At 43.2% G+C, this 23,291-nt stretch overlaps 1 protein-coding gene across 4 annotated transcripts in view; it reads right to left on the bottom strand.

Moving 5' to 3' along the window:
* Positions 1 to 23,291, bottom strand: part of LOC131823398 (putative adhesion G protein-coupled receptor E4P) — a 54,655-nt gene that overhangs the window by 18,208 nt on the left and 13,156 nt on the right. For 2 of the 4 annotated variants that reach the window (XM_059159706.1, XM_059159707.1), the window contains exons 2-10: positions 19,199 to 19,291; positions 15,756 to 15,806; positions 13,941 to 14,060; positions 8,679 to 8,828; positions 6,895 to 6,935; positions 6,105 to 6,240; positions 5,483 to 5,590; positions 2,253 to 2,437; positions 1,488 to 1,655 (exon numbers count right to left, since the gene is read on the bottom strand). In XM_059159706.1, coding sequence (XP_059015689.1) covers positions 1,488 to 1,655; positions 2,253 to 2,437; positions 5,483 to 5,590; positions 6,105 to 6,240; positions 6,895 to 6,935; positions 8,679 to 8,828; positions 13,941 to 14,060; positions 15,756 to 15,806; positions 19,199 to 19,229 — 990 coding nt within the window. In that variant the 5' untranslated portion in view covers positions 19,230 to 19,291. The remainder of the gene's footprint in view (positions 1 to 1,487; positions 1,656 to 2,252; positions 2,438 to 5,482; positions 5,591 to 6,104; positions 6,241 to 6,894; positions 6,936 to 8,678; positions 8,829 to 13,940; positions 14,061 to 15,755; positions 15,807 to 19,198; positions 19,292 to 23,291) is intronic. The other 2 variants (XM_059159708.1, XM_059159709.1) reach the window with 1 other exon arrangement.

Genomic DNA, 23,291 nt, shown 5'->3' with positions numbered 1-23,291 from the left:
GGGAGTCTGATGGGCTTCCCAGTTCAGTCCTTTAAACAGCTTGACTTAACCTCTCCAAGATTTGATGTTCTTATCTTCAAAATGGGTACACTAATAACATTCACCACACAAAGCTATTGAAAAACCAAAACCACTAGCCTGGTGCTGCCCAAAAGGAAAATGTGAGTCATATGTGGAATTTTAAATTTGCTAGTAGCCATATCTTTAAAAATGTGAAAAGAATCAGGTCAAATTAATTTAATAGTATTTATTTAAAATATTATCAGTCCAATGTATTGAATAGAGTCATATAACAACAATGCAATCAGTTCAAATTACAATCAATGTAAAATAATTATTAATGAGATATTTGATACTTTTTTCCATAATTAAGCCTTTGATATCCAGGGTGTATTTTAGGCTTATAACACATCTGAATTCAGATACTTTTATTTTCAACGATAAAAGTGAAATGAAGCCCTACCAGTGAACTTGTAGTTGATGGAAATATATTTCATACTGCTTCTTAATTTAAATAAATTAAAATTAAATAAAATTTAAAAGTTCATTCTCAAGACACACTAGCCACATTTCAAGTGCCCAACAGCCATATGTGGCTGGTGATCCTATTGGACAACATAGCTCTCCAAAGTCATTTCCATGAAGGTTGGAATTTCTTTAACTGTTTTGTTCTTTGCTGTATCCTCAATGCCTAGAACAACATCTGGCATATAGTAGGCATTCATATGCAAATTTGTTGAATGAAGAAAACGCCATGCATTTAAATGTGTAATACAATGGTTGTCATAGAGTGAATGTTCAATAATTGAGAGCTTAAAAGAAGTAGAATAAGAAGTTAGGTAAATTTCTTTAAATCTGGCTTATCCTAGATGTGGTTGGGACCTGGGAAGTTCAAGGACCTATACTTTTTCATTGGTGACAATCAGTTGCCTTCTTTACTGTCTGACCCATTGTAACTGTCTCTTGCAGAGTAACGGATGCTTGATTTCTGATCCTCTTAGACCCCAGACCCGGCCATTATAGGGGCTGAAAACCCAACTTCCTAGTGTTTGAGGGCTTTCTCTGCTAGCTTGAGCTTACTCTGCCCATGCCCATGGACAGAATTCTGCCAGAATTAATGGCCCCACCCCAGATGCAGCTTTCAACCAATGCCTGAGAGGAGGTTGTGTATAGATAGCCTATCTCTCTTGCAGTTCAGTTAGGATGACTCAACTGCATCTCCTACACTAACTCCCAGAGTACTCTAGAGGGAATGAGGTTCCAGATGCCCAAAGTGATGAGCGGCGTGATAATGCTATCTGCCTTGGCTTCTGTTTTTTCTTGTTTCATTTCCCAGCTCCTTATTTGTGCTTCCTGGAATTACCTCTCAAGTAAACTACTCCCACTTGCCTCCTTATCTCAGAATTCTTTTCTAAGACAGGGAGAGGACAATCTCACAGTTTCTGGGATACAGTCAGATACCAGGAGGGGACCATGAATCTTGGTACCTCGGAAACAAGAGCCATGAGGACAGCAAAGCTGGAGAGGTGGAAGCACTTGCATTCGGTATGTGAACTGTTGCTCCTCACATGATGGCAGCCCTTTGTTGACCAGATGCCCCCCTCTTCTGATCCATTCCAGTAGACACAGAAATGTTTTGTTCTTGTACCACCAGGCTGAAAGAGAATAGCCTGAAAGTAGGGCTTTTTCTGGTTTTACTATCTCAATTTTACCGGTTAGTTATGGATGTATTGCATTGGAAACTGGAATGGGAAAATCCCATTATCTAGAACACTTGTGGGGAAGAGTTTTATATGACCATGCCTGCTGTGGGCTTTATTCTTCCTTCATCCTGTCCTTCTCTGGTCATCTCAGAGTCCCAGGGATTGACCCATATGAACTGCTTTACCCAAGCTCCTTGTCATTGGGACAACCAATGAGAGGAGCAGGTGAGAATTCCTTAGATGAGAGGAGGGGGAAGTCAGGCATTTCTTCTAGATGCTTCTTCTGCTTCAGGATATCACCGTCTCCAGCAGGGCAACCCTCCTGCATTTCTCCAGCTCTCACTGGGCTCAACAATGCTCATCCCTCCATTGCCTATTTGGCTTTAAAACATGATAATAGCTTCCCCTTGTGCCAATCTTTGGGTGCCTCAACATTTCTTGTTGGTTCTGTTAACTCCGAACGAGCAGAGTTGGATTCAGTTTCTTGGCAGGACCGTAACACACCTCTTTAAGGTAATGTACTGAGAACCAGCTCTGGATTTTGCTCACCTGAACATGTTGGAAGGTCAGGAACACAGGTTCAGACAGATATACTTTTTTCTTCGTACTAATGGTGCCACTCACAACATGAGAGTTCAGTTTCACTTCCTGTGTCCCTCTTCCATCATTAAAAAAGGACCCATTTGGCATATCCCGAAGAGACTGATAAGTGACAAGTGCAACTGCACTTCTATCTGAGAAAACAGGAGAGAAATCACTTTAGAGGGCATCTATATTATGGGAAATCAGTGTCTTGTTAAGAGTCATAAGGTAAACATTAGGTATGGTCAAAATCACCCTTGGAAATCCTTTATGTTGTCCCTTCAATACCTTGTGTATGGTTTGGGGTATGATATTTTGTATATGTAATACATATTATAATACACCTTATAAGAGATATGTGTGCAAAATATCCATTAGTGTATTGTAAAAATATATATAAGCCCTTAGACATCAAAATCAGAGCCGTGAGGCAAGATATTTGTCCTCAAAAGAGCAGGTAGAACTTAGGTGGGAGTGAGGAGATCACATATTCCCATCTTCTATTTCAAGCCCACTCTAGGGTATCTAATTTATTATTTTTTAAAAGATTTATATTTATTTATTTGACAGACAGAGACACAGTGAGAGAGGGAACACAAGCAGAGGGAGTAGGGAGAGGGAGAAGCAGGTTTCCTGTTGAGCAGAGAGCTGGGTGCTGGACTCGATCCCAAGACCCTGGGATCATGACCTGAGCCAAAGGCAGATGGTATGCAGGATGACACATTCTTTTAATTCATTCTCTCATTCTCCTTCCCTCCATCTTTCTCTGTTTCTCCCTCTCCCATCCTCCTTCCCTCCCCTTTTTATGCAAGAATAATTTAATTCACAGAAGGTAAATTCGCATATGATGCTCTGTCGCACAATGTAATATTTCTTAAACTGCAATTGCTTGTGAACCACCACCCCCAGTTTTAGTCAAAGCTACTTTCCACCTCTATTATTATTTACTCCATTTTAAACACCAACTCATTTGTAGCTCTTTTCCCTCCCCCTTGTCCATCTGACAGCTCACCATCAGGAGTGAAGATTACTCCGTAGCTGGGACTTTTCTGGAGAAAATAGAGCAGGTATTTCACTCTCTCCAGAGAACCAGGTCTTTCTCTTTGAAATATTTTTCATGTACTCTTTCATTATTGTATTTATTCACTCTTTTTTTAAAGATTTTTATTTATTTATTTGACAGACAGAGATCACAAGTAGGAAGAGAGGCAGGCAGAGAGAGAGGAGGGAAGAAGGCTCCCCGCTGAACAGAAAGTCCGATGCCCGGCTTCATCCCAGGACCCTGGGATCCTGACCTGAGTGAAGGCAGAGGTTTTAAACCACTGAGCCACCCAGGTGCCCCAATATTTATTCACTCTTTCAAGAAATATTTATTGAGCATCTAGCATGTGCCTGACGGTGTTCCAGACATTGCAAAACAACAGTGAAGAAAATAGGCCGAGTTCTTGCCATCAGAGAGCTGATATTATAGTGGGAGAGATAGACCACAAACACCTTAAGAAAAATTGCATAGTGTACGTGCTGTGCAGAAATTTAAATGAGATGGTGGAATAAGGCAGGGATGGCAAGCTATGGCCTGAGAATCAAATCCAGCCTACCACCTGTTTTTGTACATAAGGCACACAGCTATGCCCTTTCATTTACATATCATCTATGGCTGTTTCCCACTGGAATGTCAGAGTTGAGTAGTCACAACAACGATCATTTGGCCCAAGCTAAGCAAGGAAAACAAAAGCAAAAATGAACTATTGGGACCCCATCAAAATTAAAAGCTTCTGCACAGTGAAGAAAACAATCAACAAAACTAAAAGGCAACCTTTGGAATGGGAGAAGGTATTTTCAAATGACATATTTGATAAAGGATTAGTTTTATAAAGAACTTATGAGAGAAACTTATCCAGAAAACAAATAATCTAGTTGAAAAATGGGCAGAAGACATGAATAGACCTTTTTTTCCAAAGAAGATACACAGATGACTAACAGACACATAAAAGATGTTCAACATCACTCAGCATCAGGGAAATACAGATCAAAACCATGATGAGATACCACCTGACACCTGTCAGAATGGCTAAAATTAACAACACAGGAAACAACAGATGTTCACAAGGATGTGGAGAAAAAGGAACCCCCTTATATTGTTGGTGGGAATGAAAACTCATGCAGCCACTGTGGAAAACAGTATGGAGATTCCTCAAAAAGTTAAAAATAGAGCTACCCTATGACCCAGTAATTGTACTACTATGTATTTACCCAAAAGATATAAAAATATGGATTTCAAGGGCTACATGCACCCCGAAGTTTATAGCAGCATTATCAACATTAGCCAAACTATGGGAAGAGCACAGTGTCCATCAACTGTTGAGTGGATAAAGATGGAAGCTGTGGGAGATATATCTATATCTATATCCATATGATGGAATATTACTTAGCCATAAAAAAGAATAAAATCTTGCATTTTGCAATGACATGGTGGAGCTAGAGTGTATTATGCAAAATCATATGATTTCACTCACATGTGGAATTCAGGAAACAAAACAGATGACCATGGGAGAAAAAAGAAAAAAGAGGGGCAAACCATAAAACAGACTTTTAACTGTAGAGAACAAACTGAGGGTTCCTGGAGGGGCAGTGGGTAGAGGGATGGGTTAAATGAGTGATGGGTATTAAGGAGGGCACTTGTAATGAGCACTTGGTGTTGTATGTAAGTGATGAATCACTAAATTCTATACCTGAAACCAGTATTACACTGTATGTTAACTAACTGGAATTTAAATAAGAACTTGAGAAAAAAATTACTATCTGGTCCTTTCACAGAAAAAGATTGCCAACTCACAGGACAGAGGAAAGCTAGGGACTATTTTAAATAGGGTGATCATGAAACATTTCTCAAGGGAAAGAGTGTTTAAGGCAACAAGGATCTGTTGCTTTCAAGTGCTTCCTTTTCAGACCATCACATGGAAACAGAGCATGCAACAGCCTGTTCCTCCTTTTAAGGAAGCATGCCAAGGGATCACTGTTTGAACTTCAGCCTGTCACAAAAGACCCACAACTGTGTTCCCCAAATTGCCTGGTTAGTGGTCACCATGTAGAGTCCCCCCTGCCTTGAAGGCTTTGTAAGTTGGCCTAATCACCTAGAAATGAGACAATAGTGCCTAGGATTTGGAGGTCAGGAGAATTCATCTTAAACACAGTACCTTCTATAGTTCCTTTGAAAGCATCAGTACAGTTGATATCCATAGTGTTATTTCCAGCTTCTAGAAAAGTCTTCTCACTTGTCTCATTGCACCTCTTGATTTCATAGACTGGAAACATTAAGGAAGTTAGTTCTGCTTTGCTTGCTTCTCATGCAAAAGAAATTTGTTGAAGAACTCTCTTCTTTGAAAGGCCCCCTACTGATGATTTCCTTTTCTGCATGCAAGGTAGACTAGATGGCATTCCCTTCCACATCTCTGGCTGATGGGATGAGATGGTCAAAATGGTCTAAACAGCATCCACTGGCCACAGCAACCCAGGGGAAGATAGGGGGATGGCCATGCTTCCCAGAGCTGCAACCAGGTGGACATATAATATTTAAAGATCAAAAAACTTTAAAAAATGTATACTGGAGTACCTGGTGATGGGGTGACTTAAGTTTTTAAGCAAGAGAGGCTAAACATTTAAAAGTTTTCCAGGAAAAGTCACCTGGGAGCAGGTCTGCATTTGGAAAGAACCCCTTGAATGAATTCTCCATGTCATAGAAACATAAACACAAGGTCTAACAAAATGTCAGCCTCCTAAAATGTTTTGGTCATAAGGAAAATGTTCTATGTTTCTTACCTATACCAAGAGTAGTATTCTCATGCTTCCCTGGAGAAGCTAAATCCTCAGTCCATATGATCTCTTCCATTTTTTGAAATATTTGGGTAGCTATTTTTGCAATGTTCTCTGGGTTTCTTTTGTGCTTTGGAATTTCCTTTCAAGGAAATAAAGCTAATTAGGTAGGCTCTTCCTGAAACTTGAGAAAGCAGGAATATCTTCTGTAGTTGGGTGAGTCCAGAAGGCAGTAACATTGATTAAGGTATAGGCTCTACACTCTCAGCCTGATAGATATCTTCTCATTGACCACACACAGCCCTGTGAAGGGCGTGTCATTCACTCCATTGTGTATTTGGGAACATGAAGGCCTGAAGGATGAGGTGTCTGGAACCCATGAAGAGCACCTTACAGAAGAAGACAGGGGAGGGGAAGTGGTGACAGGGGTGGAGTGAAGCTCTGTATTTCTGATGCCGGTCTTTGAACAATAGCTGAGGCACTAAAAACCTTCCCCATGGTTTCTCATGCCTATTGACATCTGAGACCAGATAATGCAGGAGGCTGTCTCCGGGCATAACTATTTAGCAGCATCCCTGGTCTCTACCCACTTGATGCCCAGTAGCACTTGAGTTGTGACAACCAAAAAACATCCGCAGACATTGCCAGATGTCCCCTGGGAGAAAGGACAAATCATTCCTGCATGGGAGCTAGTGTGTCCTAAAAGGCAGAGGGAACCATGGTAGTTATTTGAGCAGGAGAATAATATGGCAAGACTGGCCAGCTGCCTCCCAGACCCAAGCTTCACTTCACTCACCTGACTGTTCTCTAAGAATGGTGTCTCCTCACTGGAGCGCTCTGCGGAAAAAAAGTAGCCATTGAGTGGTAGGTGGAAGGTTAACACACCTGGCCCACATCCCTTTCCAATCACTCTGCCTACTTATGATCTCTCTCTCTCTCTTGTCAAATAAATAAATAAAAATCTTTTTAAAAAGTCAAAATGGGTAGGTGAGGTGTATTAGTTTCCCAAGTCTGCTTTTAAAAAGTTCCACAAACGAGGGGAATTTAAAACAATAGAAATTTATTTCCTCATGGTTCTGGAGGCTAAAAGTCCAAAATCAAGATTATTGGCAGGGCCATACTCCCTTGGGAAGCCTCTAAGGAAGATCCTTCTTGCATCTCCTAGCTTCTGGTGGTTGCAAGCAATCTTTGGTGTCCCTTGGCTGGTGGTACCAGAACCCCAGCCTCTGTATCTGCCCTTGCATGTCCCTCGGTATGTGTGTGTGTCCCCACAACCCACTTCCTCCTTCTTATAAGGACCCCAGTCATGTTGGATTGATTTTATTAGATCTGCAAAGACTTTCTTTCCAAATAAGATCATATTCCCAGGTTCCAGATGGATGTGAATTTGGGGAGATTCTATTCCACCCAGAACGTAAGGTAAGTAGGTTTCTGAAGTGACTCAACAATTACTGTTCCTTGGAACCCCCCCTCCCCCCGACTAGACCCACTGACTCACTGCTAATGAACAGGACACAGCAAAAGTGTTAGGGCATCACTGCTGAGACTGGGTTATAAAAGACTACAACTTCTACTTTTTTCACACTCTTTTTCTGGCTATTCTCATGTGCTTGCTACAACAAAGCAAGCTGGAGAGGCTGATATCTACGAACTGAGGGTGGTCTCTCTCCAACTACCAGGAAGAAACTGAGGCCTTCAGTCCAGTGGCTTTGAAAGAACTAAATCCTGCCATCAACCACGTGAGTAAACTTGGAAGGAGATCTGTCCCTAGATGAGCCTTCAGATGAGAATGCATCCCTACCCAATATTTTGACTTTAGCTGTGAGAAATCCTGGAACAGAGGACACAGGGAAGTTATACCTAGATTCCTGGCCTACAGAGACTGTGAGACAATATCGTTGTTTTAAGCCACTACCATTGGGGTAACTGTTATGTAGTAATACATAACTCATACAGTTGATGCTGTTATTATTCCCAATTACAGGTGAGGCATATAAAAGTTAAGTTATTACCCAAAAGTTAGTTGATAAGTGTTAGAGGCAGAAATTAAGTCCAATCTATTGAACTCAAAACATGGAATTATACTAGGAATGAGCAAATAGGTAAACATGCTGTGGTCATTGGGAGCCATGTTTTCAGCATGGCAGAAGCAGCGACAAACAAGGACAGAGGGAAGGCTAGAAGGAGCCCTGATGTTGGATGGGAATCTGAGGTATCAATGTGAACTCATAGGGTTTAGTATATAGACAGATAAATAGATGTAGAAATTGAATTTAAAGTGAGAGAGGAAGAAACAAGTAGGGAAGTCCAGCAGAAAATCTGAGATGTCATTTTGGAAGCTCAAGAAAGAGACCCAGACAGGAGACATATTCTTGCAAGGCAGCTGCATAAGGTCGTTGATTGGTGCTGGAGGCTTGGGTGGTACCTTCTGGGAAATGATTACCAGGGACCAGAGTAGAGTACAGAACAAGGGCCAGGACAAATCTCTGTTCTCTTACTCTGGCCTGAAATCAATGGAGTTCTCAATGTCTACCCTCCCCCACTCCTTTTTCACGGTGGAAAGTACTTGGAAATCCTTACCATAACACGCTTCTTGATCTGACTTGAAGAATCTAGCCAACCAGTTAAAGATACGATATGAGAAACAGCTACAGTAGTAACTTCCAATTTCATTTCGGCAGTATGATTCCTTCTTGCACTTTGCCAGCCCAGCTGTACACTCATCAATATCTGCAAATCAAGAGAAAAACATCATTTTTCATTCTCATCAAACTATACTATCTTCCCTTGCACATGGAGTCTCCAGTACCCACCCTCATTCATAAGCATTCTTGGAGAAGATGACTCCATATCATAAAGGTGATAGTTCTCCTCCAGTTGATGTATAAATACAATACAATCCTACTGAAAAACATCTAGCTAGACTTTAAGGAGTAAGACAGTGGATACAATCATGTAAGTATAGCCAGAAAAACTCTGCAGTGGGGACCTGTCTAATGAGACACTGAAACACACTTTAAAGCCTCAATAAAATGAATGCTGGCACATGAATTGACAAAGAGTCCAGGGAAATAGACTCAAAGTCCAGAAACAGACCCAAGTACATATGGAGCTTTAGAGTATGATGATGGTGATATGTCAAACCACTGAGTGAAGGACAAGTGGTTCTTTCAATACTTGGATCACAAGATTTGTTTAATCAATTTAAAACACACAGCAAATTTAAAAAAAACACACACAGCAAGTAGCAAGGAAAGAGGTAAAGCAAGAGAGGCAAGAGGATCCCACTGTCCAAGTCAGTGGGACTTTGGAACAAAGGCACATGCAATATTCATGTGTTCTGCATCTATCTGCCACATCTATCTGGTGGACCAGAGTTGAGGTTCAAGCAAAGGGACCCACAGACAGAAGTTGCCCTGAGCCAATGACTCACACATATTCTCTCTGTTGGGAGGACTCAGGACAGGTAAGTGCATTGAACCAATAGTTGCAATTTGCCTGTTAGTCTGTGGGTTATATCAAGCTCTGGGTATGTTTCGGGTAGAGGGTTTTATGTGCCAGAATGGTAATCACCAATGAGTGACCAAATTAAAACCTCTTACATATTAAGTGCTTGTGTGTATTTTGCTTATATTGTGTATCTTGAACACCTAATGCCTCTTAGTTATTTAAACTGAGAACTTTTCCCCTAAGGTCAGGAACACAGCAGTGATGTCGACTATCACCACTGCTATTCAACATAGTATTAGAAGTCCTAGTCTCAGCAACAAAAAGAAAAAAAAAAATATCTGAATCAGCAAACAAGAAGTCAAACTATCACCCTTTGCAGATGATATGATGCTTTATGTGGAAAACCCAAAAGACTCCACTCCAAAACTGCTAGAACTCATACAGGAATTCAGTAAAGTGTCAGGATATAAAATCAATGCACAGAAATCAGCTGCATTTCTGTACACCAACAGCAAGACAGAAGAAAGAGAAATTAAGGAGTTGATCCCATTTACAATTGCACCCAAAACCATAAGATACCTAGGAATAAACTTAACCAAAGAGGCAAAGAATCTGTACTCAGAAAAGTACTCATGAAAGAAATTGAGGAAGAAACAAAGAAATGGAAAAACATTCCATGCTCTTGGATTGGAAGATTTGAAGAACAAATATTGTGAAAATGTCTAGGCTACCTAGAGTGATCTATACATGTAATGCAACCCTTATCAAAATACCATTGATTTTTCTCAAAGAAATGGAACAAATAATCCTAAAATTTATATGGAATGAGAAAAGACCCCAAATAGCCAGAGGAATGTTGAAAAAGATGCCAAAGCTGGCATCACAATCCCAGACTTCAAGCTCTATTACAAATCTGTCATCACCAAGACGGTATGGTACTGGAATAAAAACAGACACATAGATCAATGGAACAGAATAAAGAGCCCAGAAATAGACCCTCAACTCCATGGACAACTAATCTTCAACAAAGCAGGAAAGACTGCCCAATGGAAAAAAGACAGTCTCTTCAATAAATGGTGTTGGGAAAATTAGACAGCCACATGCAGAAGAATGGAACTGGACTATATCCTTATACCACACACAAAAATAGACTCAAAATGGACGAAAGACTTCAATGTGATATAGGAATCCATCAAAGAACACAGGCAGCAACCTCTTTGACTTCAGCCACAGCCACTTCCTCCTAGAAACATCGCCAAAGGCAAGGGAAGCAAGGGGAAAAAATGAATTACTGGGACTTCATCAAGATCAAAAGCTTGCACAGCAAAGGAAATAGTCAACAAAACCAAAAGACAATGGACAGAATGGGAGAAGATATTTGCAAATGACATATCAGATAAAGGGCTAGTATCCAAAATCTATAAAGAACTTATCAAACTCAACACCCAAAGAACAAATAATCCAAAAAAAGAAATGGGCAGAAGACATAAACAGACATTTTGGCAAAGAAGACATCCAAATGGCCAACAGACACATGAAAAAATGCTCCATATCACTCACCATCAGGGAAATACAAATCAAAACCACAATGAGATACCACCTCATACCAATCAGAATGGCTAAAATTAACAAGTCAAGAAATGACAGATGTTGGTGACAATGCAGAGAAAGGGAACCCTTCTACACTGTTGGTGGGAATGCAAGCTGGTGCAGCCACTCTGGAAAACAGTACGGAGGTTCCTCAAAAAGTCAAAAATAGAGCTACACTATGACCTAGTACTTGCACTACTGGGTATTCACCCTAAAGATACACCAAAGATCCCTTTTGGATCACCAAAGGGGCACGTGCACCCGCATGTTTATACAGCAATGTCCACAATAGCCAAACTATGGAAAGAGCCTAGATGTCCATCAATAGATGAATGGATAAAGAAGATATTATACACACACACACACACACACACACACACACACACACACAATGGAATACTATGCGCCATCAAAAGAAACAAAATCTTGCCATTTGCAATGATGTGGGTGGAACTCGAGGGTATTATGCTAAGCAAAATAAATCAATCAGTAAAAGACAATTATCATATGCTTTCTCTGATATGAGGAATTTGAGAGGCAGGGTTGGGAGTCCTGGTAGGTAGGGAGGGAAAAAACAAAACAAGATGGGATTGGGAAGGAGACAAACCATAAAAGACTCCTTTTTAAAAAGATTTTATTTGTTTATTTGATAGAGAGAGAGAGAGAGAGAGAGAGAGATCACAAGTAGGCAGAGAGGCATGTGCGGGAAGGGGGGAGGGAGGGGGAAGCAGGCTCCCCGCTGAGCAGAGAGCCCGATGCAGGGCTCGATCCCAGGATCCTGAGATCATGACCTGAGCAGAGGCAGAGGCTTAACCCACTGAGCCACCCAGGCACTCCAATAGACTCTTAATCTCAAGAAACAACCTAAGGGTTGTTGAGGGGTGGGGGGTAGGGATAAGGTGGCTTGCTAATGGACATTGGGGAGGGTATGTGCTATGGTGAGTGCTGTGAAATGTGAAAGCCTGCTGATTCACAGAACTTTACCCCTGGAGCAAATAATACATCATATGTTAATAAGAAAGATTGTTCATCATTTAGAGTAAATCACAAAAAATCTACTGACATACCATTTCCCACCAAGTAGACTGGCGTTCTGACAACATGTTTTGCCAGGAAGGCTGTGGGGAGACAGGTGCTTTTATGCATTGCTGGTGAGAATGCCAATTGGTACAAATTTTCTAGAATTAAATTTGGGATAGCTAAGCAAGCTACATATGGATTTACCTTTTAACTAAGGCACCTCACCCTCAGGACTCTACTTCAGCTTGTTTTTTTTTTAAATTAACATATAATGTATTATTTGCATCAGGAGTACAGGTTCATGAATCATCAGTCTTAAAACGATTCACAGCACTAGGACTCTACTCTAAAGACACATCTCCCACAAAACTGGAAAAAGCCCAAGGATTCAAGTAAATTGTCCCCATGCAGAAGAAGGTTGAATAAACTATGCTTCACCCACACAGCTACATGAAAGAGTGAGGGAAGATTTCTGGGTGATTTGGAATAATTTCTGGGATGTACTGTTAAGTGAAAAAAGCAAAGTGCAAAAGGGCATGTCTGGTGTCTCACAGAAGACCAGAAAAGACAGATTGCTGACTCAGGAGCATGGCAACTAAACGGGACCCTGAAATAATTCTTGAAGCAGAAAAAAAGGGGGGAGCATTGGAGAAAAAAACAAATGAAACTGGGAAAAAAGTCTGTTTTTGTTTAACATCCTTATATAAATATCAGTTCCCTAGCTTTCATCATTGTAGTGTGGCCATGTTGTTGATGAATCTTTGGGGCATTTGGTGAAGGGGTAATAGAGAATTTCCTAAACTCTTTTAAAAAGTTTCAAAAATAGATACATCCAATGTTGTATGATTCCACTTATAGGAGGTCCCTAGAGGAGTCACGTCCACAGACAGAGTAGATGGTGGGAGCCAGAAGTGGAGTAGGGGACAGGCAGTCAGTGCTTCATGGGGACAGAAGTCTCAGTTTGGGGAAAGTTCTGGAGACAGATGTTGGGGATGACTACACAGCAGTGTGAGTGTGCTTGATGCCACTGGGCTGCACACAAAAATGGTTAAACTGGTAAATTTTATGTTATCTATATTTTGCCACAATCAAATAAAATAAATCCTAAGTCATTTACCATGGTCTGCTTTGCCTTCTGAATTTACACAATTCCACCAATCAAATATTCTGGAGTGGTTTTTCTCCTTGGCAGTCAAATGGACCTTTAGAATTTGTGGAAATGAGAAAGGATTTTGGCTGGAGTAGAGGGGAGTAGTGCTAAGGGAAACTGCAATAGAGTTGGGGTCAGATCATGGAAGATACTGAGTGTGAAGATAGTAAGTTATTCGTTTGTTCTCTTGGACGAGTAGTTGAGGCCAAATCATAGAAGATACTGTGTCAAGATCTAAGTTGGGGTCAGATCACAGAAGATGTCTGTCAAGATAGTAAGTTACTCATTTCTTCTCTTGGACAACACTTTTTTATTGGGCCTCTGTTATGTGACATATTCTCTGTCTTTGGCTTACAGTAATGAACAAAACAGACATGGTCCGCACTCTTGTGGGATTCTCAGATAGACCAACAAAATTGATGCTTGAAACTTCAAGGGTCCTGGGAGCTCTACCTTCCTCTAAAGACATCAAACAAGCTTCAGGGAGAGCGAGGGGGACACAAGGAATAGGGACTTCTCTAAGGGCACTGAGACAGCTCTGATATGTTCTGTCTCGTAGTGCAATTGCATCTTTGCCTCACTAGTACCCCACACATGCCCCCGACCCCATTCCAGATCTCAGGAGTCTCTACCTTCACATTTCTCGTGGGGCTTGATGTGGCTCCTCCCAGACAGAGACTGAAATCCATCGTTACAAGCACATTGGGTGCTGTTGAAACAGCTGGCATTTTCAGGGCACATGGGACAGAAAGCTGCAGGGAACACAGGATTCTTTCATTAATTTACTCATTCATTCAAGAAACATTCCTTGAGTACATACGATGTCCCAGATGCTGTCGTCAGAAAAGTGCTCTTTTAGGAAGAGAGCTCTTTTAGGTAGAGGCTCTGTTGGCCTCTACCATGCACCCCTCCCACTGCCAGACACATGCTTGTGTGCCTGCCCCACCCACATCCAGCCTCTGCCACCGACACCACTTCTGCTCAACGGTAGAACTTCCAACTGTCAGCACCTGTGTGTCTTTCCCTGAGGGCTTTCTCTGGCCACCAGAGTCCTCTGTGCTCACCACATGGTGTGCTAGCAGTGGAGCAGTTCCCTCAATCAATGACGGATTAGGTGGGGATTTTTTATTATCAGGAAAAAAAAAGAAAACAAGTATTGGCAAGACGTGGAGGAACTGTAACCCTGTGCGTGGCTGGTAGGCATGTAAAATGGTGCACATATTGTGGAAAGCAGCCTGGCACGTCTTAACAATTTTCTTTTTTTTATTAGAAATACCATATACCACTTTTGGGTATATAGCCCGAAGAACTGAAAGCAGGGTTTTGAAGAGATATTTGCACACCCATCTTCATGGCAGCATTATTCACAGTAGCCCAAAGGTAGGAACACCCCCAGTGTCCATTGGCAGATGAATAAACACAATGTGGTCCATCCATACACGGGAGTATTAGTCAGCTTTAAGAAAGAAGGAAACTCCAACACCTGCCACCACACGGGTGAACTCTGAAGACATTAAGGTATACAAATAAAGCAGTCGCAAAAGGAGAACTACTGTTTGATGCCACTTACAGGAAGCTGCTAGAGGAGTCAGATTCCTAAAGAGGAACGTACTGGTGGGAGGGGAAATGGGGGACGGCTGCTTCTTGGGGGGAATAATATCAGTCTGGCAAGAGTTTGAAACATGTTCCGGATGGTGGGGATGGTTATACCGCAGTGTGAACATGTTTGAGGCTGTGCACGGAGAAATGATTACAATGATGAATTTTAGGTTATGTATATATTACCAGAAGTTTAAAAAGATAAATAAGAAGATAACAGCTTCCTTGCTCAAGGTGGGGACTCTTGCCGGGGTGCTGGAGGGCATGCTCTTTACTATGTCCCCTCCCCCCCTCAACTGCTTGACAATGGACCCTTAGGGCTCCTCACCTTCCCAGGTATTTCCTACTCTCATCTGGAACTTCCCAGGATCACTTCCCAGATAAATGAGTTGCTCTCAGGTCCTTTTCTCAGGGTGTGCTTCTGGGGGACACCCAACCCAAGACGTGGGGTAAAAATAAAAGTATCTCCTGCCATGACTTAACACAGGCTCTGGGAAAGAAAGGACAGAATCCACCATCCACCAGCTGTGCAACCTTGAGCCAGCTACCTCCCTAGAGCACTGCTGGTCAAGTGAGAATACTGTCCAGACCTTCTCTGCTGGAATGCCAGGACTGAATGGGATACGTGCAGAATTTGCTTGGCATGGAGCCTGGTGCAAAGGCTACATAAATGGCGGTGATGATGGAGAAGGGCAAGCAGTGCTTGGGAGCTGCAAGAAAAAGGTAGAAGAAGGCGGAAGAGATTCATGTAGTCTCCCTTGGAAAGGGCCTCTTCCCCACCCCTCCTCCCCAGCAGGTTGCCAGATCCTAATTTCCTTTCCCTGGCATTTGGTTGTAAGTAAACTCACCTCCAGAATTCTTGGTATCTGATCCTGACAAAGCCAGCAGGATGCTGAGACCTGGCACGGCGAGAAGAGGACAGTTCAGCTTGGCCGAAGCCCATGGGGTTAGGGGTTTCGTCTCCCACGGCCGGGGCACACGTGAGCTAACTTCACCACAGGTCCTTCCAAGCAGGCTACAAACACCCGAGTCCCAGGGGGCATCTACTGCCGAAGCATGCCGGGGCCATCTGGCTGCAGCTGTAAGAGGGTCTGCCCCCAATTTCAAGCTGGGGTGGAGGGAGGGGGACTCCGGGAGAGGTGTTCTTCACACCAACAATCAGTGCTCTGACACCAGCTGGGTGTCCTACAATTTAACTCCATTCCAACACCATCTACCTGGAGACAGTATCAGATCCCACAGGTTACGGGGGCTCCCTCCCACGAGCCTACTTCCAACTTTAGAAGCCATGGAAAGCCTAGGTTATCACCACCTCCTTGAGTTGCATTACTTTGCTAGAGCAACTCAGGACTCCAGGGAAACAGTTCGGTTACCAGATTGCTGGTTTATTAGGAAAAGGTATCATGTGGGAACACCTGAGGCGGGTGAGGGGCGGGGCCAGGCGCTGGGGAGGGCGCAGAACCTCCATGCCCTTCCTCTAGAGGTGGCCACTCTCCTCAGGCCTCCAGCTTCACCAACCCCAGTAGACCAGCCTTCCCCGGCCTCAGGAGGCTACCTCGCACCCCCAGGGTTGATTAGATCTTTGGCCCTGAGCCCGGATTCGCTCTCCTGCTCCTCCTGAAAGGTCCAGCCTTCAAATACAGGATTGGCTCCTCTCCCAGCCCCGCCCCTATCCCCTGACCAGCGGTGAGTTTCCCAAATCGCCTCATTACCATAACAGAAGACACCTTTATCACTCTCTCCTTGGGAAACGGGAAATCCAAGGGTTCTAAGAGCTGTGTGCGGGTTGGGGGTGGGGACAAAGCCTAAATATGTATTTCTTATTATAAATCACAGTATCACAAGCTGTGTGTCCCAATTTCTGAAAAACCAGTGGCTCAGAAAGCTCCTTTTCTCCAAATCTAGTACCAAAAGGTCAAGTGCCAGCCTCCTTCCTATGCCGTGGTCTTTCTGGGCCTGTCCAGACCTCTACCCCACCCTGTCCGAAGGCGACAAAGTACAAGCCACATGGGTCCTTTTAAAATTTCTGGTAGCCACATTTTTTTTTTTTTAAAGGCAAAGAAAAACAGGGGGAATTAGGTTCACTACGGTTAACCCGATAGAGCCAAGAGGGGATCCTTTCAACCCGCATTAAATATCTGACAAATTATTCATAAAATATTTTACGATCCCTTCTGTGTGTAAGATAGTCTTTGAAATCAAGTAGGAATTTTGCATGTGCCGCTGATCTCCACGGTGGCTGGCCTAATTTGGAGTGCTCAGGAGCCACAGGTGGTTGGTGGCTGTCGTCCTGCACAGGACAGGTCTGACTGCTAAAAACCCATGTTTTTTCTGGAGTAAGAGGGGATCTGAATAGCACAGACCATAAAAATTCTGGAGTCCAAAACCGTGGCGAATTTGGAAAGGATGAGCCTGTTTGGGGCATGGTCCATTTTGTAGAATGATCTAAAAATGTCTCCCACGTTTTTAGATAAAGCTTTATATTAAAGTCTGGGATGAAATCAGACCTACGGAAAACTTCCCTACACACGTCCTAATATCACTTCCTCAAGGTACATAGGTGGCAAATAACCAGGCACTTGAAAGACGGATTTTCCTGCATCCCTTTCATTGTAAGCAGGTTGTGCTGGGGTGCTTGGCTAAAACCTGGAGGCATCTAGGGTGGTGCCTAGGTGGCACTGTCGGTTGAACATTGGGCTCTTGGTTTGGGCTCCAATCATGATCTCCTGGTTGTGAGATGGAGCCCCACTAGAGCTCCCCGCTCACCATGGGATGGGCTTCAGGTTCTCTCTCCCTCTCCTTTCCCCTCTATCCCTACCCACCTGCCATGACTCATGCATGCTTGCGCGCGCTCTCTCTCTCTCTCTTTCTGGAGGCATCTACTTTCATAGCTAACACCAGCCCCCAAGTGGCTTAAGTATGACAAGTAAAATCGAGGTAATTTGGATTCGAATCATATGGAACGAGGAAATCTGCCTATGGCCCGTTTGGATTATCGCAGAACAGGACAAGTCCCCTGAACAGGTCAACACCTGCTTTTCCTACGTCCTCTGTAATATTTACTAGGCTCCGTATTATGGGTACTCATCACCTTAAAGGACTCATGGTATTGGGCTGAATCACAGGACATGGCCATGTCTTTAAGTCAAAAAATGCTCAAATATCAGTACTTTCCCTGCGAATGCTCTCTTCGCAAAAAGAAATATTTGATTCCTATGGGGCAAGGGTCAGCAAACCATTGCCCTCAGGCCAAACGCAGACCAGGACTAGTTTTTATATGGCCCGTGAGTTAAGAACGGTTTTCAGTTTTTACATGGCTAAAAACAATCAAAATGTCATGGTACGTGAAAATGATATGAAACTCAAATTCCTATGTGTATAAATCGAGTTTTACTGGAACACAGAGATGCCCATCAGTCTGAGAATGCCTGGGGCTACTGTTACATGGCAGTGCAGACAGAGTCGGTGAGTTTAGAGAGAGACCAAATACCCACAGGGCTGACAACAGTAATTATCTGGCCTTTTATAGAAAAAGTTTGCCCATCCCTGACACAGAGTACTGGACATCACATGCTTGCTAATAAGATCTCCTTCCCAAACCTGCCTTAAACTGTATTTGAGTCCTCTTGTGGTGTTTGTGTATTGCTTTGAAGAACCAAAATCCCAGAGTAGAACGGTGGGTGGATCCGGGTTATTTAACCACTAAACTGTAATACTCCAAACATGGCCCCTCTAGGTAGTCTGACCAGTGTAGCAGGTCCTTCAAGTATCCCCTTTCCGACTTCCCCAGAGGGGGTTCCCACGCATGCAAATAGCTATCTTTCTGTCAGAGGGCATTTTCTGCAGACTGTGGAGGGCAAGCCCAAAATATTTGGGAGTTATGCGAGAGTGGCTATCCAGCAGCAAGGGATGAGGAACCAGGGTAAATAACCCGGCCTCCTAGCCTTGCTAAAGCACATAAGGCATTCTCTCTTAGAGGTGCCCCAACAGGCCTGAGTGCCACTTACCCACAGAGTAACTCTTCATTAACACACCCCTCATCGGCTCTTGTCTCCTCCTGGTCTGGCAACCTCCACTCCCTTCCTTGGGCCTCCTGGGATCCCTTCCCAAATAAACTACATACACCCAAGTCTTTGTCTCAGCTCTGCTTGGGGAGACCAATTAAGAGACTCAGCGTGAGAGTTTCTAATAGGACTGGTGCACACAATCACTTCAGCACAGAGTGCCCAAACTGGGGGGGGGGGGGGGGGGGAGCAATCCAAACTAGGATGCTGGGCTCATGGGCACTTACCTGAGAGCAGGGGCAGGCACCTGCTTCCCATAGCACTGAGATATCAGGGCACCAATCTGAGAAGCTCTTTCAAGCAGGACGTGGCAAGGATGTCTGGAATGAAGAAGCCCCATGAAAGTCAATTTCGGTGGGTCACAGACTTTGGAGGCCAGGTGGCTAACGCTTCTCAAAACCCTTTAATTTCGGCCGATCTTTTGACCCACTTCTGGGGAGTTACCTCCAGGAGAGGAGGATCGAAGGAGACTAGATTCTAGGAAACAAGCTTACAACCCAGCCACAGGAACTGTAAGGACCTATTTTACTGTCCCTGATCCCCTTCCCCCAAGGGACTTAAAAACAAGTCCCAGAAACCAGCTCCAAGTGTGAAGGCCAAGAAAAACAAGGCTGTACCCACCTCGAGTCTAGCCCTGACATAAGTACAGCCATCTTGGCAAAGCAAAAGCTGGCACCTTGCACCGTAAGAGTGGGTTAGCAAAACAATGGCCATCCTGAAGGCTGGGAAGCCATTTTACAGAGCATCCCTAACCAGCCCACGTGGTGGCACGTAACTTAAGATAAGAGAAAGTAGCTAAAACCTAAGAAACAACTTAATCATATACCACCAGGGCCATTAGGCCACAGGGACCAGATGTTAAAGAAAAACAAATAGTTAACTTGCAGAGATCACAATCCTGCAAGACAGGAGTCTCCCTTGGTTTGCAAATGTCCTGGTGATTTACAACAAAAAGGCTATCTCTTCAATGGCCCAATTTCCAGAGACAAGTGGCTCAATTCCTCAAGGCCTAAGGTCACCCTCCCCACCATATAACTGAAGGAGGCAGAGGCAGAAGGAAATGTAAATAAAGTTAAATTTCTTCTAAACCTAAATCTCACTTACCTGCCAGGATGGCGCCAGGGTGATGCTGGGGTGGCAAAAGTTAAAAACTGTCAAAGTGGGGCACAAGATATGTATGTAGCCATGGAGAAGTGCCTTGAAAATGCTATATAAACCCTTGGCTTTGAGTGCTCAGGGTCCTTGTTGAAACCCGCAGCACCGGGCGGATACTTGGACCCCAGCTAGCTGGAAATAAACCTTGCTGTGTGACTTGCTTTATCGAGAGTGTTCTCTGTCTAACTGAGGGGCGGTCGACTCCGTACCCTAACAGAACAAATATCCTGCTGGAATTTAAACTCCCTGTCGATCGCAACCACCAAGATTTGGACTGTGAAGAATTCCACAGGACAAACTATCCAATTTCTTCACCCTCCTCAAAAAACTTAAGGGGTGAAAAACATAGGGGAGACCTAGATTTAAAAAGACACAGAAATACAGTTGGTTGGTTGCAACTGCAGTGTCTTACTGGATCCCAAATCAAACATAATTTTTTTAAACGTTTGAAGCCTGGCATCATGACAACGTTAAAGAAATGGTTGTTCAGGGGCGCCTGGGTGGCTCAGTGGGTTAAGCCTCTGCTTTTGGCTCGGGTCATGATCTCAGGGTCCTGGGATTGAGCCCCACATCGGGCTCTCTGCTCAGCAGGGAGCTTTCTTCCCTTCCTCTCTCTCTCTCTCTGCCTGCCTCTCTGCCTACTTGGGATCTCTGTCTGCCAAATAAATAAATAAAATCTTAAAAAAAAAAAAAGAAATTCTCGTGAACATGATAATTCAACTTCCGTTTCCTTATCTGTCTACTCAGATGGTTGCTCCAGAGGAAGCTGTAGGTATGATAAAATGGCTACAAACAGAGTCCTGGTATTTTGGAGATAGACACTAAAATTTTGCAGGCAAAATCGTACACTATGCAGAATTTATGTCAAAATAATTGGAGTGAGGGAATGGTTTGGGGAGCAAGTGGGAACACATTTGATCCAAGTTTGGGCAGGTGTTGATGGTTGCTAAAACTGAGTGGAGGGTCTATGGGGTTCCTGATGCCATTGTCACTACATCTGTGTATGTTTGAGAAGTCCTATAATAAAAAAGAGGAGATTATCCTAAGATATATTGTTCATTCAGTAGATAGATAGATACCAAGGGGTAGAAGTATGTGTGCTAGCATTTGTGTAAGACGGGGAGTTAATAAAGAAGACATTAGCACATTATACACAATCAGAAATATGCATACATATATTTATAATACATTTACACAGCAGGGAAACTATGCACAAATGTGAGCTGTTCTCTATACAATTATGTGGGTTTGGCTGTTCTCTATACAGTTATGTTATGTATGTCATACACAACTAAGCACAAACATATAAAGGCATACGCACATATATCCATATTACGATTTTGCATTTGCATGAAATATTCCTGGAAGCCACCTGTTGCCTTTCAAAACTGAGCTGCTGGGAAGCAGGAGCAAGGAGACTTCACATCTCACATTTGGATGCCATTTGAATTTTGAAGTGAAGGTAGTTCATGTTCAAAACCTAAGTCCCCTCCTGGAGAAAACAATGGCAGTGAGGCCCATCACTGAAAAAGAGCCTTTCAAAGAAGGCTTTAAGTTGTTAGTGTTTGCTCTGTGGCTATCATTTTGAAATGCAAAAAGCACTGTCCTCAGGTAATGCCAGGAGCAATTAAGATTTAGGATAAGACCTCTAGTGCACATTAGCAAAGACTACATGCCCTCAAATCTGTTAAACCATCAAATGTGGTGCCAGTGAAGGCACCAATGGGGAAGATATAACGGAAGCATCTGGATAGTTTCATAAAATGTAAGTGGGAGCATGTAAAGGTAAAATGCTGTCTTGAATAAAATGTAAGAAAGGCCGCATTTAAAGATGTGTAACGCCAGTAATCAGATATTATAAATGAAAAACATGCTGTAGGAGGCTACTAACATAACATGGGAGGTAACTGTAATCTAGCGTTAGGATAAAGGCAGGTAATAGAGCAAAATACGTTATCTGACGTTTAAAGGAGATTCTGTAAATGTTAATAGAAGAATGGCATTGTGAGTGATTCAAATTTAGTTTTTAAGGTTTTTTAAAAAATTTATTTGACACAGAGATAGAGGTCACAATCAGGCAGAGAGGTGGGCAGAGGGAGAGGGAAAAGCAGGCTCCCCGCTGAGCAGAGAGCCCAATGCAGGGCTCGCTTGATCCCAGGACCTCAGGACCTCAGGACCTCAGGATCATGACCTGAGCTGAAGGCAGCCATTTAACCAACTGAGCCACCCAGGTGCCCCTCAAATTTCTTTTTATTTAACTAGCTCTATATGTTATATGTGACTTTAGCAATAAGAAAATAATAACAGCAATAAGGTAGTTTCAGAGAAGAAGAAACTAAATGGATGAAAAATGAATTCTCTTGGCAGGTCCTTCCTTTCTCTGGGTCCGCCTGTGGGGTGATTCTTGCAACCCTTCACCCACAGTTAGCTATTGGCTATAAGCAGTTATATGAGACTCGGTGCCCAGGAAAACCCAAGTTTGGATTGCAAATCGGCAGCTACCAGTTCAGTCACTCTAAGTTGGGGACTTTGTCTCTGGGCCTGTTTTCTCATTCTGCAAAATGGCGCTAAGAAAGAGCATATACCAGGGCGCCTGGGTGGCTCAATAGCTTAAGCCTCTGCCTTTGGTTCAGGTCATGATCCCAGGTCCTGGGATCGAGCCCCGCATCGGGCTCTATGCTCAGTGGGGAGCCTGCTTCCCCCTCTCTGTCTGCCTGTCTCTCTGCCTACTTGTGGTCTCTCTCTCTCTCTCCTTCTCTCTCTCTCTCTGTCAAATAAATAAATAAATAGGGGTGCCTGGGTGGCTCAGTGGGTTAAAGCCTCTGCTTTCGGCTCAGGTCATGATCCCAGAGTCCTGGGATCGAACCCCGCATCGGGCTCTCTGCTCAGCAGGGAACCTGCTTTCCTTTCTCTCTCTCTGCCTGCCTCTCTGCCTACCTGTGATCTCTGTCTGTCAAATAAATTAAAAAAAAAATTTAAATAAATAAATAAAATCTTAAAAAAAAAAAAAGGAAGAAAGAAAGAGCATATATCTTCTAATAACGTTGGTGCTGGTGCAGTGAAGATGACCTTGTGGCACCTGCCTGGCATGTAACAAGTGCTGAATAAAGTTAACTGTCATGGGGACAGGGTATGATGATGGTAGTGGTGATGGACGTGATGGTG

The sequence above is a fragment of the Mustela lutreola genome, chromosome 2 (genome assembly GCF_030435805.1).
Source record: "Mustela lutreola isolate mMusLut2 chromosome 2, mMusLut2.pri, whole genome shotgun sequence".
Lineage (NCBI taxonomy): Eukaryota > Metazoa > Chordata > Mammalia > Carnivora > Mustelidae > Mustela > Mustela lutreola.
This window is presented reverse-complemented; position numbering and strand designations above follow the sequence as displayed.